The sequence below is a fragment of the Ruditapes philippinarum genome, unplaced genomic scaffold (assembly GCF_026571515.1).
Source record: "Ruditapes philippinarum isolate M1 unplaced genomic scaffold, ASM2657151v2 ctg6828_1_1_1_1, whole genome shotgun sequence".
In the NCBI taxonomy this organism is placed as follows: Eukaryota; Metazoa; Mollusca; class Bivalvia; order Venerida; family Veneridae; genus Ruditapes; species Ruditapes philippinarum.
Window position 1 is genome coordinate 114,712 of NW_026852366.1, and position 9,585 is coordinate 124,296.

Below are 9,585 nucleotides of genomic sequence, written 5' to 3' on the forward strand. Positions count from 1 at the left end.
AAGACAAATAGTTGTGTTTGATGATTCATAAATTTGTACAAATAAACGCATAAACATTGTTTTTTGATTTGTTTCATATATGAATTATTATCATCATCATTATTATTATTATTATTATCATTATTTATTATTATTATTATTATTATCATTTTTATTATTATTATTATTGATATTATTATTATTATTATTATTATTGATAATAATAGTAATAATAATTTTATCATTATTATTATAATTATTATTATTAAAGTAAACAGCAGGCACCAAGTTAATTAAATCAAATGTTATTGTAGTGTTTCAGTTGTAACATAGAAAACAAAAAGTATATACTACAAATGAAGGAATGTGGAAAAAGTGTATTGTTTATGTGTTTACATAAAAAAAAGCTAACACGCTTTGAATAGGGCATTACTTTGTAAAACCAAACAATTTGTTATTAGTCAACGCACACAATTTTCGGACAGTTCCGAGAGATTTAACACTAAGATTTGATTTGATTTAATTTATGTGTATGAAATAATTTCACTGCGAGTTATAGCGCAATAGGATAAACTACATGTTTATAATGTCTAAATGTCCTAAATGTGGTAAAATCGAAACCGCTTTTGTCAATGTATTTTTCCATGCTCAATATAATTAAAACTATGACTGATTTGTGTGTTGTTTGTATACTATAAATATGTTTTTTCACTTATTTTGGTAAAATACACTTTTTAAATACCACGGTTTAATAAAAGAAAATAATATTTGAAATCTATTTGGATTAGAAACAAGAAAATTAATGTAGTTTTAATGTCGTAAAACACAATATAAATTAAGACAGAATAGTGTTTCGATGTTTCTTCAGTGTAAAGGAGTGCTATAATGTATTCAGCATTGACAGGTCAATGAAATCAGACTACATGTATGAATGTATGCAATAAAACACCTGAATGAATTTTGTGATTTTAACATTGAAACCCTATACATCAATTAGTAAAACTTACTAAAGCTTATGTATGATATGGCAAGATTGAAACCTAATATATCCGCCCAAATAATTAAACTTGTCTATTGTTATAATAATAAGACATTGATACTCTAAATTCACACATTTGCCTGCGATTGTGTCGCAGTTCTTTTGTTTTTAGTCAATTTACCTTTCTTTTTAAATGTTTTGTTCTTCATTGTATTTGATATATAGGTTAAAACGGTAACAGCTTTAAGGTCTATTGACACCTGTAATAATGTTTTTGCCATGCTCAATCCATGAACGTTGAAGCTTAGATGACAATGGTCGTGAACGTCTCATACATCAACAATAATAATTATGGATGGTAGACGGGAAGGTCAGTAGGTGGGTAGGTAGGTGTGTAGGTAGGTTGGTGTAAGGTGGGTCGTTTGGTTAGCCAGTAAGCAGAAATATATTGTTCATGTGGTAATTAGATGTTGAATGTCTATATGACAAGTTTAGGAACAGGTTCAGTCCAATCAAAGAAATTCCAAAGATATTCAAATTAACATATATTATAACAATTGACATGATATTTTATACACATTTCAAGCGTGTTTTACACAGTATGATACTTTCTAGGGTATACGTGTTCCTTAAAGACTTGTTCTATTGACAACATTCATAATTACGTTTGTACTTTTTAGATTAGTTAATCAATGTGTCTCATTTACTTGTAACAATTATAATTCAATATGAAAAATGGTGGCATATGTGTTATTGCAATATTGGCAATAAATGTCAAACGTGAGTTTATCTTCTTTACTTTGTTATTAGAATTTTAATACATGTATGGTTTTGCAACTCATGTATGAAGTATGATACGTTTAAAACGTGTCTTAAACGGGCTCTGGCTCGCCAATTTGTTTTTAAAATAACTTAAATGCCAAAATTCATACCAGTGACGATGGAGGCCGCTAAGTTGAGCATAAAAATACTATTACAAATTTGATTTGCTTGTTTGTTTCGCATTTGATAGTTAATTGGCCGACCGTTAATAAATGCGTATAAAAGTAAGTAAATAATGTTTCATATGCTAGTCCTTTTGATAACTGATGTTTTGTTTCATGTCAATGGTTTGTCAATATCTTTGTCATTATTTGCTTCTTTTGTATTTTGGCAAATAGTATAGTTATAATAATTAAGTGCTTTATATTCACATATTTATATTACATTACACGCGTGTTCTTCTTGTAATAAATCTAGTTTTTAAACGCTATAAATTACATGCTTGCCTATAAAGTTTAATTCACTCATTTCTTAGGTATAGGTTGCATTGAAATTTCTATTATTTTCTTTCCCAGTATCAAAATCTTGCAGCTGGCCAACTGCCTTTAGAAATACAATATGGCACGACAGTAACCGTGGTGAGGTGACATTTACAGATACGACACTGAGTGGCTGGGGCGCAACAGCTCAAGGAGGGACAACAATAGATTCATGGGAATGCTACAGTGTAAATGAAACTTCATCTACTACATTAACACTTGTATTGAAGTAGGTTTTTCCTTATCATAATTTACCTTAATCAGTGTTCTGTTTACACAATTGCGAGGCCCAAACATTCATCTAACCAAAAAGTTAACATTTCACAATTGTTTAATGAAAATTCATACTCTTATCAGCTTAAATATGCAGCCATTTAATTGCTTAAACATGAAAAACAGAGAAATCAAACTATGAAGCGTTTTTAAAAAAAGTTGTAAAGCCTAATTTAAGGCGTTTTCAATTATTACATAGCTAAATTGTAACAGCAAAAAATAAGACTATATTTAAAAATGATGACAGTCCAGTGTTGATTTTCAAAATAATATAAGACTGCAAAAGCACTGCTAAAGTTGAATTCTTCATAATCCTGTCTAGACAGGTGCCGTTGTTAAAAAACAATACATGTAAATAATACTTAAGAGACATGTTAGATTATGTTCTTTGATGCTGAAGTTCCTACATGTATAAACTGAATTGCATTGTTTCAGAGCAAGCACAACATTTGAATTATTTAGAATTACCTATGTAGTTTATGCGTGTTTGCAAATGGAAGAGTTTTCTGAGCAGGGTTACATGTACTACCAGATGTCTGGTAAGTAATTGATTGTAAAAAGTATGTTACTAAAGCAAGTAAGGCTATATGACTACAGTGTGCCAAGTACCAATTGTTTTATGAACAAACACAGTTTAATGCTGCATGCATGCATGCATTCATGCATATATGTATGTATGCTATAATAAATAAAATTCAACGATCAAAGTATTAATTTGTTTCAATAAAGCCTCTTTGTGCATTTTTATCTTTTTAAAAAAAACGATGTTTGCTTTTCTTCATAAAGGAATTTGTAACAATATAAATATTAATATTAAGAATATAACCACTTTTTTATCAGTACACTTTTATAATTATGTTGTACTTCTCCTTAAAAAATCGAAACGTATTTAGAATTATTAATTATTTATGATACATTTTCCGTTAATGACATCATGAAGCAAGTATAATATTTTTTTACAGACGAAGAATCCAGAATGAGTTATGACCGACTCCCTGTGATTGAATCGAGTACATATCTAACTAACCCACCAACAGAAAACCTTCTTTGTTTGTCGTCAGTTGACACCAATGCTCCATCTGCAGAGGAATATCATGTCATCATAAGAAATGGTACATTTTATAACTTTAAAGGTCAATTTATGCAATTTGAATGGCATTATCACTTAACAAACCACAGTGAATTAAAATATTGCTGTCCATGTACATTGTATTATTATTTATTAACACTGTTGGATAGATCTTTTGTCATTTTATTTTGTTTGCTCACATTTTTTTGAATTTATACAAGAACTTATAGCGAGTGAGCTATAATTTTTTTACTTACGACTGTACGATGTTCAACCTTCGAATGACTAAAATAAGAAAAATATTAAAATGACAGACCAAAAACAAATCCCAAATACCATTTCGATTTATATAAATAGCTGCTAATAAAGTTGAAGTACGATAAAAATTCTGCTCATGTTTGTGTTATGTAAAACGCTTTATATATTTGAAAATCAACTTAAACATTTTGCAGATAAAACAGAGGCCGCAAGTCGTGCTTGTCCTAGTGAATATATAGGATCACACAAATACATTGTTGATGACACGACAACAGAATATTGTGACTCTGGTGATAGTTCTTGGAGCGTTTGCTCCAGCAGCGACACAATGATGTTCAATTATACACTTTGTTCAAAAATACTTGCGTACTCGGGTAAACTACAGTCAACTGGCAAAATAATATATTTAATTTAATAAATTTAAAGGGGTCTCTTCAGATGAGCTGGCTGTCTGGCAACTTTACGTAAGGTCAGTGGTTCTGCTCATATTACAGACTTGTGCCTTAAATAATATACAGATGGGTACTAGACTTCTTCATCAACCAAGAAAGCCGAATATTACAATACGTCTTAAATAATATCGGCATTCCTAAAAACCAAATAAGGATAAAATATAGATAGAAACCCCAACAAAATCAAGATGTAAAAGTCTTAACTGATTACTTGTATGATATGATATTTTGCTGCTTGATTAGATAACAAGCATGCAAGAATGAAAGAAAATATGAGTATTTAACATTATTAAATGATAATGATGATGATGATAATAATAAAACGTTTTCATCTATAAATAAAAGGTAAAATTTATATCTAAATTTCAAATCCAATTCAACAATTGAAAAATACTTCGTTTTTCTTAAAACTAATTATAGCATTAAAACTACTTAAATATCTTTCTAGAATTAAAATGACATTAATAATTATGATAACATTAAAATGTTGTCAAATATTTGTATTTCAGATCAAGGTCTTGTGAACTGTGTTTTTGACATGGTAGATGGAAATTACACACTTGTTACGGTCATGACAAAGGAAATATCAAGTAGCCAACGGTTTACGTGCTTCGTAAGCTAAACATTATATTTCAATTATGTATACATTATTTGTAATTATGAAATCTGTCATTAAAAAGCTTAGTATGACCAGATATTATTAAAGTAGATATCCCTGACTACTTAAAAACCTTATTTCTTTATCCATGAATTATCGTTTTTTATTCTTTTTCAGTTCATTAACTTTATTGATTTGATAAATTTATTGTACCTACTACGTGTTCACTTGTTAAACAAGTTTTCGCAACAAATGATATATGTGTGGTTTTCTTTATTTGATTACCACTTTAAGTAACACGTTGACTGTTACGATATACTTTTGTACTAATCTGAGTTTCATATGTTGATCTTGATACAACTAAATTTAGTCTTAAACCAGACATATACTACGTAAACGAATTTAAATAGACGTCTTTACTTAACAAATCTAATTTATAGATATGCGCGTATAAATTTCAACATATTTGTGCCAATAAAGACCCGGGAATGCTATATTTTAATTATAGTTGTACATTAGAGTGATATAATATTCCAGGAATTAGATTTCAATCTAAACAATTATTAAATACACATGGCCAAAATGTTGATGATTCCTGTAATTAACCTTTTACCAAATGAGCATATTGTAAAAAGTGGCCTTTTTCATTGAAAAGCCTCCTGTTACAAGATCTAACTGCTATAAAACTATGATAAATGATTCAATACGGATGAAACTTGGCACATATGTTGCCTGAACCATAACCTCTGTAACAAAATGCTCTACATAAATTTCCTGTTACCATGGCAACGGGGGACGTCTCAAATTTGCGAGAAATTACTATTTTGCATTGTTTCTTTTCATCAAAACTGGTTTCTAAGTGCAGCAACTTCTCAATGCAATGAGATAGAGTAAAAGGCTTTTCAGCGTTGGTTACACTTCACCTTAAGATCGAGGTCATTTTTAGCCTGTCACATGTCCAAAATTTTATTGGCAGGGACTACCGCCCCCCCCCCCTTCAAACACCCCAAACAGAAGGGGGCGCATCCCCCTTTTGGCAACCCTCTGATGTATCATTTTCATGGAGGACCGTGCCGAAAAAATGGTCACTTTTTAACAAACAATTCTTAAACGAAAAATAGTATTTGGGGCCTAAATAGGGCATTTTTGTATTGTTTGAGGCCTCAAAAAGGGGGGACGAAAAGCCGTCAATACATATATATATGAGGGAAAAAGTTAAAAGACAATCTTGCAAAATATTAATGACAGCGATAATAACACAGCCTTGGTAAAATATATTTGATGTAAGTTGCACTTAATGTAGTGGTATATTCGCTAAATCTTGAACAATATACGCTGTTAACAGGGCTTAACAATATGTGGCACTGCAAAATCCTTTTAACACAGTTTCTTAATATATCCTGTGTTACATTTCAGTTATAAAATTTAATAAATGAATAATCATGCCATTTATCTGTACAGTATAAATTAAACATTTCAGCACGATCTTGCCAACATTGGCGAACATGTTAAGTCATTTATACATGCATGTAATATATTACATAAGATTGTTTTTAATTTAAACAAAGGTTTCACATTTGGCACAAAATGGAACTCTGTACGTCTCACAAAGTCCTGGAAGTTGTGCTAAATCACAGACGCCTTATGATGTACCAACATCTGGACTAAGAATGGTATTGAATGACAAAGGTAAATCTTTTTTTTTAAATATAAGATTTCATTTTAGCTCAACCTTCCGAAAAGAAAAAATGGGCCACTCGTTGGTCGGAATTTAATCTTTTTCGTTTCATTAACTGAAAATTAAGGTAATTTATAACATTCAAACCTGGTTTGTGGAAACACCTTGATGAGATCTGTTACACCAATTTTGTGCTCATTAGATTTATGGCCAGTGTCATTGAGACTTTTAATAGGTATTCGGTTAAGGTCATTTTTCTCGAAAACTAGCAAAGCTATTCACTATATTTTTGGTTAACCTGTTCACAATCATCGTAATTTTTCTAAAACTTTCAATTTGAAAGATTCTTTATTTAAAACTTTGAATGCTTGTTCGCTATAAATGTTGACAAGAACACCCAAATTATCCTCAAGGGCATTATTGTCAATTAATCTTGTTTCTTGCTTTATATTTTCTTATCCCTGCCAAACATTTTATCAGAATATGCTCACATTTCTACTTTGCTTTCACCATACTATCAAATATTGAGAAAAATAGGGTGCATTGCTCTTCGGAGAGCTCTTGCTTTCATAAAAAAATAGATAAGTGGCCAATAGATGAAAAAAGTAGTAATGCGTGGTTATGTTGATAGTTTTTAATATTTTTTCGTGAAACCAATCCACGGAAATATTACATATGCATGTTATTTGTAAGAATACCATGCATGATCCGATGATACATATCTGTATATTGCAGGTAATAAATTGTTCTAGAACAAAAACTGTTATTAAAGAAATAAATATTATTATTAATCACACAATACTCATATCATTGCCAGTGTAATTTTAACTGGCTATTCAAAGAATTAGGATAGCTTTTATAATAACTTCTACATTGGAGTCAACATTTGCAAGTTTGTATCTCCCTAATATCGCTTTGACATATTTCATTTCAGTAAAATTCAAAAATTAATAACTGTATGAGTGTCAAATAACAATATTTACATGTTTAAGGGAATACTTTGAATTTTTCCGCCCATATTTTCGAGTCTGATCGGAACTCACTGTCTAAGGCCCCAAACTGTAATATTTATTTTGACAGAATTTTGGTCCTTTTTAACCTAAAAAAATTCTTAATTATCAAGGCGGTTGTTTACTATCAATCACTGAGATTTTTTTATCACGCTGTTTTACCAACAACTCTTGTATGTAATATCATGTTTACTTATATCATACACTACGTGCCAAGGTGATTTTGTTAAGTCTTACATAATCGCTGCTCAAATATTGGATAGTACTTGTACATTAATATCCTGATATACGCACAATATTTGTCAGTAAAAAAGAATCAATCATGCCACTGATTTCTTTTAATTTCTCTTTTCTTCAGAGCTGTGTGGTATGTAAAGTAATAGTTTTCTCCATCTTTATTATTACATAAAAATCATTTGATACATTTATTAATAAGATAAAATAATATTATTTATGTTTTGTATAAAACGCATATCCTTACATTTTGTTTAAAGTATCTGATAATCTATCATTAATGTAAAGTATAAAGAACAAAGCGAATATCTAATTATATATGTCTTCCAGGAAAAAGTTTTCATCAATCTAGCGTAATGTTTCAATTTTGCCCTAATAGATATGGATACTCTTTTGTCATATTTTTTTAATTTGTAAATGCCTTTTCAGAAGAAACTACAACCTCTACAACATCAACAACTTCTACAACTACGTCAACCACTACGTCTACAACATCGACTACATCTACAACATCCACTACCTCCACAACAACGTCCACATCTACTACTTCTACTACTCCAACAACAACCACCACCACTACCACCCCTACAACGACTTCGACTACATCAACAACCACCACTACCACGCCTACAACGACTTCAACAACACCAACAACCAACCACTACCACCCCTACAACGACTTCAACAACACCAACAACCACCACTACCACCCCCACAACAACTTCGACTTCAACAACAACATCGTCAACGACAACAACGACGACACCTACAACCACCACCACATCTACCACTACTCGAGCTGCTACTACTCAAACTCCATCTACTGATAGTAAATTCACACTTTACCTAGCCATTGCCATAGGCTGCGTTGCCGTAATATTGCTACTGATTCTGATCATCATCTTAGTCAAGATGTTTTGCTGCAAAAAGCGTCCTCCTCGACCAAAAACACGTATGATATTTTTTCTTCTCTAAAATTTCTTTTTCAGGCTTTTGTTATTTCATTTCTGAGTTGGATTAAAATTTTCATCGACACTGTAAAGTCATGAGCTGCTTTACCAGTTTTACCTTGTCAATGGTAAAAGTTCTCTGCGTACAATATCTTTGCCGAACGATCATATGAGTAGAATATTGATATTTAAAAAAAACACTTACATAAAATCTCTCTACAAAGTATGAACATTCAGAATATTTTTGAAATATATTTACTTTTGAAAATTAAAGAAAATTGGTATTCTTTCTCCTATCTTCAGTATATTGTATTTCCTTTAGTTTAATGCAGTTCAGTCAATATACAATAAAACTATAAATCAAATAAAAAACGAAATGTTTTTATAAAATGACTTATGCATCTTTGTTAACAGCGATTTTAACAGTAGAAGATATGTCACACTGGATGTCAGGATATGGGGGTTAGCTATGGACGTACCGGAGCACCGAAGAAAACAATGATCGTAGAAAACATGGATCAAGAATGCGAAGGCATGCTTTCTAGGGAACATAGATAAACAACAAAAAAGAAGTTCTGTTCCTAAGGAACAAATCGATGAACAAAAAAATGTTAAACTTTTCAAAGCAAGCCTTCCGTAAATGTACCACCCACGCAGGAGGACAGAACGTTTGATTCTATGCAACAAACGAAACGCCAACCCAAGCAAGATAGACTCCGTCATTAAAAACAGAATCAAAAGCATGTAGCTTGTCCAGCATTACCAAAGTAAGAATTACAATGACAGTTCCAGTTATTCGATGAT

The 9,585-nt window shown here is 31.0% G+C and overlaps 2 protein-coding genes across 2 annotated transcripts; both read left to right on the forward strand.

The window, feature by feature from the left end:
- Window positions 1-1,607: 1,607 nt before the first annotated feature.
- LOC132758294 (uncharacterized) lies at window positions 1,608-7,339 on the forward strand. Its single transcript, XM_060749872.1, has 8 exons — window positions 1,608-1,738; window positions 2,296-2,488; window positions 2,968-3,071; window positions 3,495-3,644; window positions 4,054-4,233; window positions 4,821-4,924; window positions 6,478-6,598; window positions 7,323-7,339. The coding sequence occupies exons 1-8, from the start codon at window positions 1,687-1,689 to the stop codon at window positions 7,337-7,339; spliced, it is 921 nt and encodes a 306-aa protein (XP_060605855.1). The 5' UTR covers window positions 1,608-1,686.
- A 901-nt stretch (window positions 7,340-8,240) lies between these two features.
- Window positions 8,241-9,248, forward strand: LOC132758305 (transcription initiation factor TFIID subunit 12-like). The gene is made up of 2 exons (XM_060749883.1): window positions 8,241-8,783; window positions 9,196-9,248. Exons 1-2 carry the CDS (start codon window positions 8,249-8,251, stop codon window positions 9,246-9,248), a joined length of 588 nt encoding a protein of 195 aa, XP_060605866.1. The 5' UTR covers window positions 8,241-8,248.
- The last annotated feature ends 337 nt before the right edge of the window (window positions 9,249-9,585 follow it).

Coding starts and splice junctions, on each gene's coding strand:
- LOC132758305 (XM_060749883.1), top strand. CDS start 8,249: ATGCCTTTTCAGAAGAAACTACAACCTCTACAACATCAACAACTTCTA. Junction 8,784..9,195: donor TCCTCCTCGACCAAAAACAC/GTATGATATTTT, acceptor CTTTGTTAACAG/CGATTTTAACAGTAGAAGAT.
- LOC132758294 (XM_060749872.1), top strand. CDS start 1,687: ATGAAAAATGGTGGCATATGTGTTATTGCAATATTGGCAATAAATGTC. Junction 3,645..4,053: donor TCATGTCATCATAAGAAATG/GTACATTTTATA, acceptor AACATTTTGCAG/ATAAAACAGAGGCCGCAAGT. Junction 4,925..6,477: donor GCCAACGGTTTACGTGCTTC/GTAAGCTAAACA, acceptor ATTTAAACAAAG/GTTTCACATTTGGCACAAAA.